We start from the raw sequence: 20,019 nt of genomic DNA, 5'->3' as shown, positions 1-20,019 counted from the left end.
CTATGAGGAGAATAGTGTAGAACTTCAAAAGGACATAGACTGTTTGGTGGAACAGCCAGGCAAGTGGCGGATGAAATTTAATGCAGAGGAGTGCAAAGTGATTCATTCAGGTAGGAAATATGTGGAGACACAATCTAAAATAAAGGGTACAAAACTGAAGCAGGAGCAGAGGGACAAGTTGACAGAGTGGTTGATAAAGCATTTGGCATAGGGCATAGAATACAAAAGCGTGGAAGTCATGTGAAACCTATATAAAACATTGATTTGGCCTCAACTGGAGTATCATGTCCAGTTCTGGGCACTACGCTTTAGGAAGGATGTGAAGGCATTCGAGAGGGTGCAGGAAAAGTTCGCAAGAATGGTTCCAGGAATTAATGTAATGGGGATAGATTGGAAAGGTTGGAACTGTTTTCCTTGGAGAAGAGGTTTGTGAGGAGATTTAATGGAGGTATTCAAAATCATGGGGAATCTGAACAAGGTAGATAGATAGAAACTGTTCTCATTGATGGAAGGATCATGAACAGAAGGCACCGATTTGAGGTTATTGGCAAAAGAAACAATGGGGAAAAACTTTTTAAACACATCAAGTGGTTAGAATATGGAATGCACTGCCTGAGAGAGAGGTGGAGACAGGGTCAATCAAGGCAATCATGAGGGAATTGGGTTATTATTTGAAAAGGAAAAATTGTCAGGGCTATGGAGGAGGCAGGAGAATGGCACTAGATGAATTGCTCCTTCAGAGAGCCAGACATGATAGAATGGTTACAGCACAGAAGGAGGCCATTCAGCCTAAGATTCTAATGGCAGAGCCTTGATGATACAAAAGCACTTTGCATGCTGACTTTCCCCAATTCTCAATGAGCTGACAAATGCCAAATCAAATCTCATCGAAATTGGAAGAAAGACAAGGATTAAACACACACAAACACATCCTGCAAAGGATAACAAGGGAGCCAGTAAGCAGCAGAACTATGCAGAGCAGGTCATCATATTTCTAACCTTGTACTGAATGACCCCATCTCACTTGACAGGGTGTTACCAATAGCCTCAGGCCCCATGGCCAGGGAGAGGACAATCAGCTAAGAGCCCCACTTGTGATTGCTACCAGGAAATATGATTATTGGACGTAGTTTTGTTAAATTGGACAGGGCAAGGTGATGTGATAGAGACACACAAATATTTAGCTTCATTGAGAGACATTCAGAGTCAGTTTTAATGATAAATTCCAGTCGGTATAAAGAGTTTTAACACATTAACACTGAAAATACAAAGCAGGTTGACTTGCATCTGAAAAGGAAAGGTGAACATTTCAGATATAACATCCTCCCACCTGCTTCCCTTAGAACTCCAATTTCACCTGAAACGGTGACTTTTGTGTCCCTTTCAGATTTGCCTGTTGTGTACTTCCAGTATTCTTGCTTTTTCTTTTCATCTCCCTCATTCTCAGTTTAAAAAATGTTCCAGCAATCAGCTGCACAAATAGCCTCTAAGCCATCTTCCTGAGTCAGGGAATGGTACATAGCAAAGAGATGGACTACTTGTTCCTTCCCTGGTTATCAATGTTTCTATCCCACATTTCTCATACATCAGGAATACTCAGAAATCTTGGAGAAATGGTCGCATGAAGCAGAGGGTAGCTGCTTCCCTCCAGGAGGACTGTCCACCCTCGACTATTCTGGCAACTCCCTTCAAAGCTCAATTTCCAAACTACAGTATTTACATGATGTACTGCAGCAACTTAACAAGGCTTCTTCAATAGCACTTCCCAAACTCGTGACTTCCACCACTTAGGACAAGGGGGCAGGTGCATGGGAACGCCATTGCCTCCAGGTTCCCTTCTAAGTCACACATACTATCGCAACTTGGAAATATGGTCGCCATTCCTTCATTGTTGCTGGGCAGTGCCGGATTTAGGCTTAAGTTAATTAAGCTACAGCTTAGGTTCTCACAAGATGAGGGGTCTCTAAATAAAGGAAAAAGCTGACTCAATATCAAGGTTTTATCATAATCTGTTGTTAAATAAAGATATGGGAAAATGACTCTTTAAATATGGACTTTCCATTCTAATATGACAAATATATTATTTTTATATATATATATATATATATATATATATATATGGCTACACAGTTACTAGTCTTGAGTTCATAAATTTGTGCAGATATAACAATAATTCATCTCAAAATTTCATGAAAATCCACTGAAAAATATTGAAGCCAGACAAAATAAAAGATCTTGGTCAGTTACCCCTGCTGCTATCCACAGAATTATTGTCTCTGTCTTAAATGTGTCCACATTTTAATTTGTATATTATGTGTATAATAGCCAGCAGCCTGCTGGTTACAGCTGCATCAATTGTGCCTCTGTCTGAGTTGCACAAAGATCCCTTCTCTTTGACACAAAGTAAATACATTAGAATACGCATGTATATAAATACAGCAGTTCAACATGTTTAGAAGCTTAAAAGGGAATATATCTTTGTAAGAGTCTCAAGTTCATAAAAACTTGTTGACTTCAGTAAGTTTAGAGGACAATCATATGATAAATGAGTTAACATGGCAAAAAGATATAATAGCATGCAACAAAAGTTTCTAGAGAAAAATAAGTATGCTATATATATTCCATGTGCTAGACATTCACTGATTCTTGTTGGCCATGCTTCCGCTGATTGCTGCCTAGATGCAGTAAATTTTTTTGCTGCTGTGCACCAAATTTACACATTTTTCTCTGCCTCTACAAAACGCTGGGCAGTGCTCAAATCATTTCTGGATCCTGATTCCACCATGCCAAAATGTCTCTCTGACACTAGGTGGGAAGCACGTACAAAGGCTGCTTCAGCTCTAGCTAATAGTTATAGTTCAATTATTGATGCTCTTAATCATATTCATACTGATGACAACGAAAAAGGTGATACAAGGAGAGAAGTTAGTATTCTGCAGAAGAAAATGGAAGAATTAGAATTTGTATTCATGGTTGAATTGTGAGTTGGATCAGTTCCACAAAAGCAGCAAGGCACACAGGATGCACAGATAGCCCTTAAGGCATGTGCAAAACATTACACATCACTGTCTCATTTCTTGAAAGAAACTGATGAGAGTTTTGGCGAATTGAACTCAAAGCAAAAGAAGAATGTGCCAGATGTAGGCTACAAGTGTGTGAATAAACAGAGAAGGATTAGAAAAAAAGTCAATGATGGTGATGCACTTAATGATGAGGAAATGCTTCCTCCAAGAGCCTAATTTTGGGTGAAATCCTTTATCCCCATGATGGATGCATTTGAAACTGACTTGAAGAAAAGGACAATCATATACAAAAATGTTGCAAACAACTTTTTGTCTTTGGTTGATTATGCCTCGGAAAAATGGCTGAGAGAAATTCTGATGAAGGACTTTCCTGAAGATGTTGATGTTAACCTTGTTCGGAAATAAAGCACTTTCATGCTTATATTAAGGAAAATTATGCAGACAAAGTACATTTAAGCTGCTAGGACCTATATCAAGTCATCATCCAAGATAAGACTCAGTTGGCATTCCCTAATGTAGAAACAACACTGCGACTATTTTAGGTAACAAACTGCTCAAGGGAAAGTTAATTTTTGCGACTGAAAAACATCAAGGATGAACTGTGAACAACAATGCTGCAATGAAAGCTTTCTGCATCAAAAGTGATAAACTTTGCAGCTTACCATTTGAGAATATCAATGATTTGGCTCTCCATAAATCATGAAAGAAAATGCTTTATATTTTTAACTTCATGTTATGTGCAAACAGACACACTACAGGTTGTATTACTGCTTCCATTTAGTAAGCTGCTGATTTGTGTGACAGCTTTTTTGTTGGTGTTGGTAAAAAGTTTTCATATACATTTATGATTTAATTATTGTATTTTAATTTGAAAGTATTATATAATGCAAACAGGTATTTTGTAAGACATGATTAGTTAGATAATAAATTTTTCTTTGTCCCTTCGCCTTTGTATACAAGCAAATATAAAGCTTTCATATTTATATTTTCAGTGCCCTGTGAGAATAACAAAATATGACTTTTATTGTATGGGGCCTTTTAAGCTTGATATAGCTTAGGGCTTCAGCATTTCATAATCCGGCCCCATTGCTGGGTCAAAATTCTGGTAATCCCTACCTAGCAGCACTGTAGGAGCATCTTCACCACATGGACTGCAGCAGTTCAAGGCAGCAGCTCACCAATACCTTACCAAGATCAATCAAAAATGGGTAATAAATGCTGGCCTTGCCAACAACACTCACATAGTAAAGACATTTTAATGTGGACATTCACCTGGTCAGTGAGTGCAGAAACCAGAGAAAAAAAGATACATACTAGTTATGACAAAAACAAGACTGTTTCTCAAAAAAACAAGACACTTACGTTGCTGATGTATTCGAGAGGAGCAAGACTAAATGTTGGGAGATCCTCAGTTAATGTCTCTCCCATTGTTCCTGTGTTCCAGGTCTTTTCAAGAGGGGAGGAGAAAACACAAGGGTCAGTGTACATGTGATAGGGTAATTGAGCATTTTGTGCAAACAATCATAGAACCAACATAAACATTTGTGTTCACACTAAGTTTCTACTTCATTGGCATAGTCACTTCCCCCATTGCAGCCACTCACCCCAAACATCACAGATAATCCCCTCGCCAGCCAACCACAATTGCCCCCCGCCCCTGCAACCCCCAACCACCTCATCCTAAACAGCCAGAAGTGAGGGATAAGCTCCAATGGGCTGAACAACCAAGCCCCCACTCCCACCTCACCTCCATCCTGGGCACCTGTGTGAGCTGTTGCTTGATGCGGAGGAACACAGAGTCAAAGGCAAGCTGATGTGCCTGCTGGTTGAGCCGGGTCAGTGCTGCACGAGCTTCCGACAGCAAATTATTGTTCCCTGCTCCCTTTTCCTACAAAGGAGGAGGAAAGAATTTTAGCGATGAACCCTTAACCACAGGGACCCATCGTATCTGACCTTTTGAAAGACTTTCGACTCGTCCCCCTGCAGTTTTCTCGCCTGTTTTGAAGTAGGGAATGGAATCTTACCTTCAGCATATAAAGCATTTCCATCAGACTGGCATATTCACTCGGATTTGCCTTCAGTAAATAATTATATTCTTGCCAAGGATTCTTGATGGAAGTTTTTTTGTCGGAGAAGCTGGTTTCTTGTATACCAGTCAGACTGTGCGGACTGTATGATTCAGACAAATACCTCCCTGCAGTAGATAATATTCTGCAACAGAGATTCCAAAGGATTGGAAAACTACTCGCGATCCAGATTAAACATGGTAAGGCATTTATGAAGTGGAGGATAGTCTCTCTATCTGTCTCTCCCCCATACATAGAATACTACACTACTAAACTAGGCCATTACACAGTGTCAGTGTTTATCTCTGCATCAATCACCTGCTTCCTCATACTCATTATATTCCATTTCTTCAAACAGGACTTTAATCCCTGTACAAGAATGTACAGGCTCTGTTTCAACAATGGTCTTTGACAAGAAAATTCCACATTCTAACCACACTCTGTGAGAAAATATCTTTTTGTTACCTCCCCCACCCCCAAAAGTTAATTCATGCCTGTGATTGTCTTAAGGTCGCTGATCAGCAGAAATCACCCTAACTGAAGAGCTGAGGTTGGGAGGAGAGGCCTTTGCGCACACTGCACAGAAAGCAGGCACTGTCTGCACCAGGCACTCACACTCTTAGATGCTCAGGCTGAGTGGTATTAAGAAGACTTTCCAATGAACTCAAGCAGGAAGCAGTTAACGTAGTGAATGGCCAACCTCTACAGAGCAGGAAAGCAGTGTTGGCAGGCCACAGCTGAAGTGGCCGAACAGCTACGACCCAGTTGTGATACCCTTGGTTAAGCGGGCATCCAACAATCACCAACAAGTTCTATCCTTGCATAGCAGTCATTTGGGTAAGGTATAAGAAGGGGACCAGCCCCTGAGGAAATATACCTCAGCAAAGAGTCAATGCCTTAAGGGGGAGAAAAATGGCAAAGAAAATTACAACATTGCTTGAAGGCTAGAAGCATAATTCTGGAATGGCTGCATTTGGTTTTAAGCTGCTAACCAGCTACTAGCCATAAAAAGCTTTACCCTTTGAAGATGTTTCCTACTTGTTCAATGCTCAACATTGATGGTTGCCTGTCTAGCATACTGCTTCCCAATAACCCAAATCAACACGCCCATCATATTCCATCTGTGTCCCACTGTAACCAGCCTCATAGGCATCCTACCCACTAACTAGTTCACTGGCTTAATACCACTCCACACATAGCTAGCCTTACTGGATGAATTTGCCACACTTCCTTCCAACTCCTACCCTCAATAGCCAGACTCACAGGCTTCCTTCTCCATCCTCATAATTAGCCCCATTATGCTATCAAATCCTCAGTAGGCTCTAATGGAAGCATGTGTGTGTTACTTGGAGCCAACCTGTTGGACAGTTGCTGCTCGTAGTCCCCACACTGCCGCAATAGTTCACCGCAGGTTGCTATAATTCTGAAATCAAAACAGGGTGCAATTAGAGAATGGAAAAGAATCTAACAGTCAGTCATAACTAACTGAGAACTTCAGTTAAAAATGAAATGAATGAAAACCAGGACACACACACAACCTTTTAACAGATCTCCGTCTATTTCTAACTCCATAACATTGCCTGACTCTGCCCCTGCCTCAGATTACATGCTGCTGAAACCCTCAACTATACCTTTTGGTACTTTCAATGCACTCCTGGTCAGCTCTCACATCCTACTCTTCGTAAATTTGACATCATCCAAAATTCTGCAGCCCATGCCCTTATTTGCACCAAGTCCAGTTCAGCCATCACCCCTGTGCTCACTGACCTACATTGGCTCTTGGCTAGGCAGCACCTCAATTTTAAAATTCTCATCCTTGTTTTTAACTCTCTCCATGGCCGTGCCCCTCCTGACCTCTGTAGTCCCCTGCAGCCCTACAATCTCCCAGACATCTGCACTTAACTAATTCTGGTGTCGAACATTCTTGATTTTAATTGCTCCACTGTTGGCAGCCGTGTCTTCAGCTGCCTAGGCCGTAAGCTCTGCAATTCCCCATTTAAACCTTTCCACTCTCTACCTGTCTCTCTTCCTTTAAGACTCGCCTTAAAACCTAGCTTTGACCAAGCTCTTGGCTATCTACCCTAATATCACCTTATGTGGCTTGATGTCAATGTTTTCTTGATAACGGTCCTGTGATATGCCTCTAGATGATTCATTATGTTAAGGGTACTGTATAAATGCAATTTGTTGTTGTCGAAAGAAGGAGCTTGCAGTTACTCGCTTAATTGAACTCAAAACGTCACCACCATTAACCACAGCAGCTTCCTCCATGTCTGATACTAAATGGTTCTGATGTGGGAACTGTCAGCTTCTCCTTATCAAACCGCAAGTCTGCCCTCATGCTGACTGTCATTAGCATCTCATAGCAAAAAGAATAGAATGTAGAAAATGTTTTTCCTTGGGATATCATATTTAAAAATATTTTTCTGACCCCCAAATCAAACGGGCTGACGATGTGAGGGGTGGGGGGGGGGCATGAAAAAGGGCTTAAAACTGGCAGGGGTTCAAGGGTGAAAAAAGGTACATGTAAACAAGTGTGTGTTATACGGAGGGCTGGGTACATTCCAGGTAAAACAGTATGTTATATTGACAATCTGGGTAGAGAAGAAGCATATATCAGTACAGATGTGTGTGACAGGAGTGTAAAAATTGTTGAACGGGGCTGTTAAACAGCAAGCAAAAGGGGGAGGAGGAGGAACGAGGATTCTGCTCTGCATTCACTCACTGCCTCATCACCTGATAGAGTTCTGGAATGCAGACCAATCTTCTTGGAACAAGGATCCATTGGTGATTTCCTCCAGCTTGCATTTCTTGCGAATAGACTGAAGAGTGCTAGCAAAGTTGGACACATATCTGGAACAGAGAATTAAAACTTGAGCCAACATACCCCCTCACAGGAATAATCCAATACCGGCGTCCTCCTTGAGAATTAAACTGTAATATTTTATATTTTAACTTGATCCAGAATAACCTGCACCATAGAACGTGACAAATTTAAATGGTTGACATATGTTTGAGTGCATCAGATGATTTTACTGCAACAAGATACTGAATTACAGTACAAAGATCTGGATACTTGCTGCATGTATATAAAATATGATTAGATGGAAATTGAGATCAACAATTTGTATGTGCGGAAGTTATAATGCAAAAACCAGGCAGCAGCCACAGCACACCAATACAGAGAAGCAAGTCAAGCAATAGTCCCTCTGGACTGCTATCTTGTTTTTCTACTAATTCTGGAAAGCTTCCATGATTGACACGCAGTCACCGGGCAGCACGGTGACCCACAGCCATTAGGCAGTGCATAAAATTTAGATAACTGAAAGGGGGCTCACTTTGAGAAGAGAGCTTTCAGTGCTTTGAGTAGGCCACAAACTGCAAGTCCATCAGTTAGTTTGATGCATCTGTCCACTGCCCCACTGGCCAGGCTGAAGAGTTTATTCACCGACTGATTAAGCTCCTGGACACAGTCAATAACCTCTCCACACTCCTGAAGAGAAAAGGCAGACAAAGGAAATTGTTAATAAAGGAAGATGAACATTTAAAACTACAGTGAAGGGCAAGGGAACACATTCTTTTAAAAAAAAATCCATTTCTGGGACATGAGCAAAGCTGGCTAGGCCAGCATTTATTGCCCATCCAAAATTACCCTCGAGAAGGTGATAGTGAGTCACCTCCTTGAACCACTGCAGGGCATCTGATCCTCCCTAACAGTACTGTGGGTGTTAGTTCCAGGATTTTGATCCAGAAACAATGAAGGAACAGTGACATAGTTCCAAGTCAGGATGGTGTGGAGCTTTGAGGGGAAGTTGCAGTGGTGGTGTTCCCATGCAACTGCTGCCTTTGTCCTCCTAGGTGATAGACGCTTTGGAAGGTATTGTTGAACAAGGCTAGGTGAACTGTTGCAGTGCAATTTATAGGTGGATGCACACTGCTGTCGCCAAGCATCGGTGGTGGAAGGCATGAACGTTTTGGTGGTTGATGAGGTTCCAATCAAGTGGCTGCTTTGTTCTGGATGGTGCCGAGCTTCTTGAATGTTGTTGGAGCTGAACTCATCCAGATAAGTGGAGAGCATTCCGTCACATTCCTGACCTGTGCTTTGTAGAAGGTGGACAGGCTTTGGAGAGTCAAGAGGAGAGTTACTCACCATAGAATATCCAGCTTCTGAGCTGCTCTTATAGCCACAGTTTTTATGTGGCTGGACCAGTTCAGTTTCTGGTCTATACTGACCCCCAGGATGTTGTTGATGGGGGATTTGGTGATGGTAATGCCACTGTATGTCAAGGAGGTCAAACAGTTGTTGGGCCTAGAACACTATCTTGAACTCCTGCAGTGATGCCCTGGGACTGAGATGAATGGCCTCCAACAATCACAACCATCATCCTTTGTGCTAGGTATGAATCCAACCAGTTGAGAGTTTTCTCCCTGATTCCCACTGACTTCCGTTTTGCTAGGGCTCTTTGATGCCACACTTGGTCAAAGGCTGCCTTGATGCAGTCACTCTCACCTCATCTCTTGAATTCAGCTTTGCGTCCATGTTTAGACCAAGGCTGTAATGAAGTCTGGAGCAGATTGCTTCTGGCACAACCCAAACTGTGCATCAGTGAGCAGGTAACTGTTGAGTAGGTACCACTTGATTGCACTGTCAATTACATCACTTAGAATACCTATAAGGGATTAAGTCAAAAATTGCTCGATTTTACTATTGCTACTTGAGTCCTTCCTGCTCTGATCATTCCTCTCATGTTTCTCCCAAGCTTCAAGAAGTCCATGCTATATTCTTTTCTTCCTGGTGTCTTGGATATGTTGATATCAAGGCTGACTGCACAGTTTCCTAACTTGCTTATCAAGAATCTCAAGATTGTTTGAACTTATTGCCTCCCTTAGTCTTACCTTGACCTGCACTCAAGTTTTTTCTTAAAGCCAAACTTGACAGTGATTATTTACAATTCACTTTATTTCTCTCCCTCGGTTTTAAACCTTGGCGTCTGGCAATTTAGTTCTTGAGGCTTTGCTCAAAACAGAGAAACAAACCCGGCTGCACTACTTTAAAAGGAGGTTCTGCTAAAATAATTTGAACTGTTAAGAGCTAAATCAAAAAGCAGAACCTCCAAGGTAATAATCGCGGGATTACTACCCGAGCCACCATCAAATTGGCATAGGGTAAATAAAGTAAAGGAATTAAACGCGTGGCTCAAAGACTGGTGTGGGAGGAATGGGTTTCAGTTCATGGGGCACTGGAACCAGTACTGGGGTAGAAGGGAGCTGTTCTGGTGGGACAGGCTTCACTTGAACCGTGCTCGGACCAATGTCCTGTTGAATCAAATAACTAGGGCTGTAAAGAGGGCTGTAAACTAAATAGAGGGGGCGAGGGTTCTGGAGGGGAATACGTAGATCTACAAAGCAAAAGGATATGGCAGCATTGCATAGCAGCTATTTAGGTAATGATACCCAGAGGTGTGACAGGAAGGGATAGAGTGTACAAATATAAAAAAGCAGCAGGATCAAATAGGGTCAAAGGAGGGGGGGAATGGTAAAAGGCAAAATTAATGGCTCTTTACTTAAAAGCATGCAGTATTCAGAACTAAAGAAATGAGTTAACAGCAAAAAAAAAATTAGTGGGTATGATCTGATAATCATTACAGAGACATGGTTACAAGGATATCAAAGCTTAGAACTAAATATTCAAACGTATATGCCTTTTCGAAAGGACGGACAGCAAGGAAAGGGTGGTGGGGTAGCTTTGTTAGTACAGGGTGGAATCAGTATGATAGCAAGGAATGATCTTGGATCAGAAGATGTAGAATCCATATGGATGGAGGCAAGAAATAACAAGGGGAAGACGTCACTGGTGGGAGTAGTTTATAGGCCCCCCCCCAACAGTAGCTATACTGTAGGACAGAGAATAAATCAGAAAGTAATGAGGGCATGTAAAAAAGGCAATACCTTAATCATGGCTGACTTTAATCTTCATGTAGATTGGGAAAATCAATTGGCAGAGGTAGCCAAGAGCAAGAATTCATAAGAGTGTATTCGGGACAGTTTCCTAGAATAATATGTTGTGGGTCCAACCAGAGATCAGGCTATTTTGGATCTGGTATGCGTAATGAGATAGGTTTAATAAATGATCTCAGAGTAAAAGATCCCCTAGGGAACAGTGACATAACATGGTAGAATTTAGCATTCAGTTTGTGTGTAAGAAACTTGGGTCAGAAACAACTATGCTAAACTTAAGGGAAATTACAAAGGGATGAGGGCAGAGTTGCCTGGTGTGGATTGGGAAAGGAGTTTAGCAGAGAAGATGGTTGATGAACAATGGGAGATGTTTAAAAAAATAGTTCATGACTCACAACAAAGATATAACCCAGCGAGGAAGGAGGATTCTAAGAAGGGGATAAACCATCCATGGTTAACTAAGAAAGCTAAGGATAGTATCAAACTGAAAGAAAAAACATACAATGTGGCAAAGATCAGTGGTAAGCCAGGGGATTGGGAAAGTTTTAAAAACCAACAAGATGACCAGAAAATAATAAAGGGGAAGAAAATAAACTTTGAGGGTAAACTAGCAAGTAATATAAAAATGGACAGTAAAAGCTTCTTTAAATACATAAAAACGAAGAGAGGGGCCAAAGTAATCATAGGCCCCTTAGAGAATGAGGCTGGGGAAACAATGGTGAAATCAGGGAATGGCAGAGGAGTTGAATAAATACTTTTCATCAGTCTTTACGGTAGAAGACACTAATAGCGTTCCAAAAATACTAAATAATCAAGGGGCAAAAGAGGAGGAGGAAATAAATACAATAACTTTCACGAGAGAAAAAGTACTAGGGAAACCAATGGGGATAAAAGCTGATAAGTCCCCTGGACCTTATGTGTTGCACCCTAGGATATTAATGGAAGTAGCTACAGAGATAGTGGATGCACTGGTGGTAATCTTCCAAGAATCCTTAGATCCTGGAAAAGTCCCAGAGGATTGGAAAACTACCAATGTATTCAAAAAAGGTGGGAGACAAAAAAACCCACTAACTATAGGCCAGTTAGCTTAACATCTGTCATTGGGAAAATGTTATGAAATGTTATGAAAATGAGTCTATTATAAAGGATGTAATAGCCGAGGATTTGGAAATGCATAATATAATCAAGCAGAGTCAGCATGGCTTCATGATGGGGAAATCATGCCTGTCAAATTTGTTAGAATTCTTTGAGGAGGTAACAAGCAGGATTGATAAAGGGCAACCAGTAGATGTAATAAGAACATAAGGAGTAGGAAGAGGAGTAGACCATTTGGCCCTTTGAGCCTGCTCCGCCATTCAATAAGATCATGGCTGATCACCTTGTGTTTTGATTTTCACATCCTCATCTACCCCCCCGATAACCTTCGATTCCCTCGCCTAGCAAGAGTCTACCTACCTCTGCCTTAAAAAAATATTCAACGATATATTTGGATTTTCAAAAGGCGTTCAATAAGGTACCGCACATAAGGCTACTTAATAAGATAACAGCCCATGGTGATGGGGGTTATATATTAGTATGGACAGGGGATTGGCTAACTAATAGAAGACAGAGTTGGGATAAGGGGGTGCATTTTCAGGATGGCAACCTGTAACTAGTGGAGTGCCAAAGGGATCAGTGCTGAGGCTCCAATTATTTACGATAAATATTAATGGCTTGGATGAGGGAAGTGAATGTACTATCACCAAGTTTGCAGATGACGCAAAAATAGGTGGGAAAGCAAGTGGTGAGGGTGACACAAGGAGTCTACAGAGGGATATAGGCAGTTCAAATCAGTGGGCAAAACTTGGCAGATGGAATATAATGTGGGAACATGTCAGGTTATGTACTTTGGCAGGAAGCATAGAGGAGCTGAATATTATTTAAACGGAGAGAGACTGCAGACGGCGGCACAGAGGGATTTGGGGATCCTCATGCATTAATCCCAAAAAGCTAACATACAAGTTCAGCACGTAATAGGGAAGGAAAATGGAACGTTGGCCTTTATTTCAAAGGGAATGGAGCATAAAAATAGGGAAGTATTGCTAAAACTATACAAGGCACTAGTTAGGCCACACCTAGAATATTGTAAACAATTTTGGTCCCCTTATCTAAGGAAAGATATACTGGCAATGGAGGCAGTCCAGAGAAGGTTCACTAGGTTGATCCCAGGTCTGGAGCGATTTTCTTATGAGGAGAGGTTGAGTAGGTTGGGCTGTATTCATTGGAGTATACAAGAATGAGAGGCAACCTCTTATTGAAACATATAAGATTCTTAGGGGGCTTGACAGGGTAGATGCTGAGAGGTTGTTTCCCCCTTCTGGGAGTGTCTAGGACCAGAGAGCATAGTCTCAGAGTAAGGGGTTGCCCATTTAAGGCAAAGATGAGGAGGAATTTCTGCTCACAGAAGGTAGTGAATCTGTGGAATTCTTTACCACAGAGAGCTGTAGAGGCTGGGTCATTAAGTATATTCAAGGCTGAGATAGATAGGTTTTTAAATCAGCAAGGAAAACAAGGGTTATGGGGAAAAGGCAGAAAAGTTGAGGGTTATCAGGCCAGCCTTGATCTCATTGAATGGCAGAGCAGACTCAATAGGCCAAATGGCATACTTCTGCTCCTACATCTAAAGGTCTTAAGTTAAAACCAAACCTCACCCGCTCTTTTAGATAGATGTAAAACTTCCCATGGCACTATTTCAAAGAAGAGCAGGGAATTATCCTGATGTCCTGTCCATTTTTACTCCCCAATCAACGTTTCAAAATGAAAACGGATTATCTGGCTATTATAACATTGCTGTTAAGGGAGCTTGCTGTGTGCAAATTAAGTGCTGTGTTTCCTATTTATAACAATTACTTTCAAAAGTACTTATTTGGCTGTAAAGCACTTTGGGATGTCTGGTGGTCATGAAGGGCGTTTTATAAATGCAAGTCTTTCTTTCATGGCTCACAGCGAGACCAAGCTCGAGCACACACTACAGTTAAAGGTATTGGACCATACCATTATACAGACTGGTATTGCAAAGTACAGATTATATTGGTCATGTACAGTCTGCTTCATTCCACATATTCACTAAGAACAAAATTAAACAAATAAACATTATGCCACAGCCCTGTCTGTCAGATTTTAAACAAAACAAAGGATCAGCAACAATTTCATATCGAGGCCAGCACTAGTTACCATGATGCCAAAACTTCCCCTGTCCCTAGTACACACCCCCCACCCAACTCCATTACAATCTCTCCTATAGCTGTTACAATAGCAGGGCGCCAGACAATGATCCGAGCAGTATAGTCCAGGTCTTACCAGCGGGATTGCACTGATCTGGATGAGCAGGTTTGATCCCTCGAGATCACCATACTGCAGCTGATAAGGCAGGTAAGGGCTGTGGATTGCTGCAACGAGTTCCGTAACTTTCACCAAATTAGTCTCACCTGTGAATCAATGAAAATTAACAATTGTTTAAAGACCTGCTGCAATTACTCAGGATCTGGATGTATTGGTTCACATAAGCCTGAAGCAATAAGTATTTAAAATTTTTGTCCAGCATTCAGTGCTTAGTGCAAGTTGTTTAGAAAAAGAATAAAAACCAACAAAGCAGTAGATATAAGTCATACAAATAATCCAGACTAGAATATAAGAACCTAAAAAACAGGAGCAGGAGTAGGCCATCCAGCCCTTTGAGCCCACTCTGCCATTCAATGAGATCATGGTTGATCTTCTACTTCAACACCATTTTCCTGCACTATCCCCATATCCCTTGATGTTTTTAATATGTAGAAATCTATCGATTTCAATCTTGAACATTCTCAATGACTGAGTCTCCACCGTCCTCCGGGGCAGAGAATTCCAAAAAATTTACCAACCTCCGAGTGAATAAATTCCTCCTCATCTCAGTCTTAAATGGCCTGCCCCTTATTCTGAGACTGTGCTCCCTGGTTCTAGACCCCCCCACCTCCCCATGCCGCTGAGCAAGGGGAAACATCCTTCCTGTATCTACCCTGTCGAGCCCTGTAAGAATTTTGTATATTTGAATATGATCACCTCTCATTCTTCTACACTCCAGAGAATAAAGGCCCAGTTTATTTAATCTTTCCTCACAGGACAATCTCTATATCCCAGGATTGAGTTTGATGAACCTTCGTTGCACTCCCTCCAAGGCAAGTATATCTTTCCTTAGGTAAAGAGATTAAAATTGCACACCATACGCCAGTTGTGGTCTCATCAAGGCTCTCTATAATTGCAGTAAGACATCTTTACTCCTATATTCAAAACCTCTTGTAATAAACAAAAACATAAAATGCTGGAAAAATTCAGCAGGTCTAACAGCATCTGTACAGAGAAAGACAGAGTTACCGTTTCGAGTCTGCATGACTTCTTCAGAGCTGCTTTGAAGAGGAGTCATACGGACTTGAAACTTTAACTGTCTTTCGCTCCACAGATGCTGTTAGACCTGCTGAGTTTTTGCATCATTTTCTGTTTTTGTTTCAGATTTCCAGCATCCACAGTATTTTGCTTTTACCTTATGTAATAAAGGCCAACATATAATTTGCCTTAATTGCTTGCTGAACCTGCACGTCAGCTTTCAGTTACTCATGAACAAGGACACCCAAGACTCTTTGCAGTTCAACATTTCCCAGCTTCTCACCACTGAAGAAATACTCTATTTCTGTTTCTCCTACCAACATAGATAAACTCACATTTCTCCACATTGTATCCTGTCTGCCAAGTTTTTGCCCACTCACTTAGCCTCTCCAAATCCCCTCGAAGCATCTTTGCATCCTCTTCAAAACTCACATTTCCACCTAGTTTTGCGTCATTTACAAACTTGGAAATATTACATTTAATCCCCACATCCAAATCATTGGTATAGTTTGTGAACTGCTGAGGCCTCAAGCACTGATCCTTGCAATACCCCACTAGTCACCGCCTGCCAACCTGAAAATGACCCATTTATTCCTACTGTTTCCTATCCGCTAACAATTCTCAATCCATGCCAGTATATTAACCCCAATTCCATGTGCTCCAATTTTGCTTATTAACTTCTTCTGTGGGACCTGATCAAAAGCTCTGAAAATCTAAATATACCATATTCGCCAGTTCCCTCTAATCTATTCTGCTAGTTACATCTCCAAAAACTTCAACGTTTGTTAAACATGTTTTACCTTTCATAAATCCATGTTAACCCAGTACTACCTTTACTTTCTAAGTATCCTGTTATCACATCCTTTATTATAGATTTTAGCATTTTCCCTATGACTGATGTCAGGCTAACAGGTCTGTAGTTCCCTGTTTTCTCTCTCCCTCCTCTCTTAACTAGTGAGGTTACATTGCCATCTTCCAATCTGCAGGAACCATTACAGAGTCTATAGAATTTTGAAAGATGACCACCAATGCATCTATTGTTTCTACAGTCACCTCTTTCAACACTCTGGGATATAGATCATCAGGTCCAGGGGATTTATCTACTTTAAGTCCCATTAATTTCTCTAGTACTTTTTTTTGCTAATATTATATCTTGTTGTTCCTCGTTTATAGTGGTCTCTTGATTCTCCAATATTTCTGAAAGGTTTATAGTATTTTCCTCCATGAAGACAAACACAGCATTTGTTTAGTTTCTCTTCTAATTCCTCATTCCCCATTATAAATTCTCCTGACTCCGCTTGTAATGGAACCACCTTTGTTTTTGCTAGTCTTTTCCTTTTTACATACCTACAGAAGCTTTCACAGTCTGTTTTTATGTTTCTCACTAGCTTACTCTCATTCAGTTGACTACAATGGTGCAAACCATTGACCTACAAGATGGAAGGCTGCCAATAAAAACCACCAACGTGCTAAAAAAGGATATAACAAACAGGGAGTGAAGAGGGCAGAATTAAGTAATAGAAAAGGATTTAAGAACATAGCGGGAATTAGCAGCTGTGGTTTAAATGGGAATTTTAACTTCACATAGGTTGGGATAAGCACGTTAGCGCATGCGTGAAGGATAGTAAAGTTCTTGCGTGCATCCGGGGTTGCTTTCTGCAGCAATATGTCACAGAACCAACAAAGGAGCATGCCTTCTTAAATTTAGTAACGAGTAATAAGCCAGGTTTAGCAATGAGAAATGAGCCATATTTAGCTAACAGCTTAATAATGCATGAACATTTATCTAATAGCCATCATAATATAATCGAGTTCAATGCTGTGTTTGAACAGGAGAAACCGGCAACTGCTAAGGCTTTAGGCCAGGCTGACTTCAATGGGATGAGTCAGAGACTGTTCACTATAAACTGAATAGATTGTTAATTGTTAAAATGACCAAAGATCAGTGGGAAGTGTTCAAAAAAATATTTAACATGATACAGTATGAAACCAGGGGAAGAGCCCTACTTGCCAAAAAAGACAGCTATGGACAAACAAAGTGGTAAGAGACAGCATGAAACTAAAAGCATACAAAAATGAAATAAAAGTATAGAACGCAGCAAATAGAAAAGATACAAAAGGAGAAAGGGTGACAAAACAGATAGCAAGTGTTACAAAAAGGGAGTATGAAAAGAAACTTGCAAGGAGTATCAAAATCAACACAAAATTACATTAGGAAAAAGTGTAGTCATGAGCAATCGGATCCCCTTAAAAACTGATAATTGTGATGTTGTTGATGAACATAAGAAAACAACAGATATGTGTGTTTACAGTCAAGGGAGTGGTTAGCATGTCAAACATCCAAGGAAACAAATATCAAATCAGGATCAGGGACTCACTAAGGTTAACGTAAATAAAATAACAGCAATGAAGAAACGTAATGGCATTAAAGAGTTACAAATCTCCTGGACTAGATGGTTTCCATCCCAGGGTTTTAAAGCAAGTAACTGAGAACATTGCAGATGCCCTCAATTTGGCAACTGTTCCTGCAGATTGGAATGTTGCATGTCAGTCCGTTATTTAAGAAAGGGCAGCGGGGGGAAACCAGGGAATTACAGACCAGTTAGCTTAACATATGTTGTTGGGAAACTACTGGAGTCTATAATTAAGGATAGGGTGACTAACCATCTTGAAAATTTTCAGCTGATCAAGAGAATGTCAGCTAGGTTTGTAAAGGGTAGGGCATGCCTTCTTAAATTTAGTAATGAGTAATAAGCCAGGTTTAGCAATGGGAAATGAGCCATATTTGGCTAACAGCTTAATAATGCATGAACATTTATCTAATAGCCATCATAATATAATCGAGTTCAACGCCTGATGAATCTGACTGAATTTTTTAAAAAAGGTGACTAAAGTAGTGGATAGGGGAATGTCTATTGATATTATTTATATGGACTCCCAGAATGCATTTTATAAAGTCCCTCTTAAAAGACTGCAAGCTAAAGTTGAAGTTCATGGAATTGAAGGCAAATCGATGAAATGATTAGGAAATTGCCAGGAGGCAGGAGACAGAGCAGGGATAATGAGCAGGTACTCTAACTGGCAGAATGTGCCTCGTAGTGTCCCAGAAAATGCCAGCGCAGACACTGACACTGACAACCAGGAGACAGTTGCTGAAAGGCGCAACCTCTGGAGACTGACTGTTTGGAAGGACATTGGAAGAGGCAAGCAGAAATGCACAATGATCTGTATTGCGACCTCAACTATTAACTGCATTCATTGACAACTTAGATAATGGCATAGAAAGCCACATATCCAAATTTGCTGATGACACAAAGACAGGTGGCATTGTAAAGCAGTGCAGAAAAAGTCATAACTTTACATAGAAATATTGATGGCTTAAATGAATGGACAAAACAGTGGCAACTGGATTTCAATGTAGGCAAATAATAAGGTCATCCACTTTGGACCTGAAAGGGTGCTTTCTAAATGGTGAAAAGCTAGAAACAGTAGAGATATAAAATGATTCCATATATAAACCATTGGAATATAATGAACAGGTACAGTGCATAAAATAATCAATAGGCTAATGAATTGTTGGCCTTTATATCTAAGAGGACCAGAAGAAATACAAGTGATAGAATTCATGCTTTAGGTTAAAAAAAAAACCGTGGTTAGATAATACTTGGAGTGCTACGAGCAGTTCTGGGCACCATGCCTTAATAAAAATATAACGGCCCTGAAGGGAGCACAGTTTAGATTTGCAAGGATAATACTTGGACTTTAAATATTAAATTACAAGGAGAGGTTACACAAATTGGGGTTGTACTTTCTGGAATTTAGAAAGTTAAGGGATGATTTGATTGAAGTTTTCAAGATATTAAGGATAGGAGAGAAAATATTTCTGTTGTTTGGGAAGACTAGGACCAACTTTTAGTGATTGTTATTAACCCTGGACACAAATCCTTTGGCTGTCCACAGCTCCGAGTTTCTCACCATCATGAATATCTTCTGATTTATCTTTCTCAGATCCCAAGTGGGTGATGCTACACTTCCCCATATCAAACTCTCTCTACCCCAATGTTGCCCACTCATTTATCTGTCCATGTCTGTTTGTAACTTGTTTCACTAACCCACACAATTTTCTGTGCCTTTCTTTAATTTATTCTCTGGATGTAGGTGTCATTGGTAAGGTCAGCATTTATTACCCATTCCTAACTGACATTGAGAAGGTGGTAGTGAGCCACCTTCTTGAATACAAATAAATGCAGTTAAGAGTCAACCATGTTGGTGTGGGTCTGGAGCCACAGATAAGTCAGACTAGGTAAAGACAGCAGATTTCTGTCCTTAAGAATATTAATGAACCAAATGGAGTTTTTACAATAATCTGGTTGTTTCATGGTCCTGATTACCGAAATTAGCTTTTAATAAATTAATTGAATTTTAATTCCTCATTGCTAAAATGGGATTTGAACTTGTCTCAGGATCATTAGACTAGACCTCTGGATCGCTAGACTAATAACATAGCCACAATGCTAGCGTACTCCAAAACTTAATGTTGTCTGCAAACTTGGATATGAACTCTATTCCTTGAT

At 40.6% G+C, this 20,019-nt stretch overlaps 1 protein-coding gene across 1 annotated transcript in view; it reads right to left on the bottom strand.

Annotated features, from left to right (window-relative positions):
• The window catches only part of cog7 (component of oligomeric golgi complex 7), a 94,215-nt gene that overhangs the window by 11,138 nt on the left and 63,058 nt on the right, over positions 1-20,019 (bottom strand). Inside the window, exons 9-15 of the mRNA XM_041206935.1 lie at positions 14,387-14,514; positions 8,428-8,582; positions 7,826-7,942; positions 6,447-6,512; positions 5,048-5,234; positions 4,771-4,911; positions 4,386-4,469 (exon numbers count right to left, since the gene is read on the bottom strand). Of these exons, the coding sequence (XP_041062869.1) occupies positions 4,386-4,469; positions 4,771-4,911; positions 5,048-5,234; positions 6,447-6,512; positions 7,826-7,942; positions 8,428-8,582; positions 14,387-14,514 (878 nt within the window). The remainder of the gene's footprint in view (positions 1-4,385; positions 4,470-4,770; positions 4,912-5,047; positions 5,235-6,446; positions 6,513-7,825; positions 7,943-8,427; positions 8,583-14,386; positions 14,515-20,019) is intronic.

This window comes from Carcharodon carcharias, chromosome 15 (genome assembly GCF_017639515.1).
Source record: "Carcharodon carcharias isolate sCarCar2 chromosome 15, sCarCar2.pri, whole genome shotgun sequence".
Classification (NCBI taxonomy): Eukaryota; Metazoa; Chordata; class Chondrichthyes; order Lamniformes; family Lamnidae; genus Carcharodon; species Carcharodon carcharias.
The sequence above is the reverse complement of the archived record's forward strand: the minus strand, read 5'-3'. Positions and strand labels throughout refer to the sequence as shown.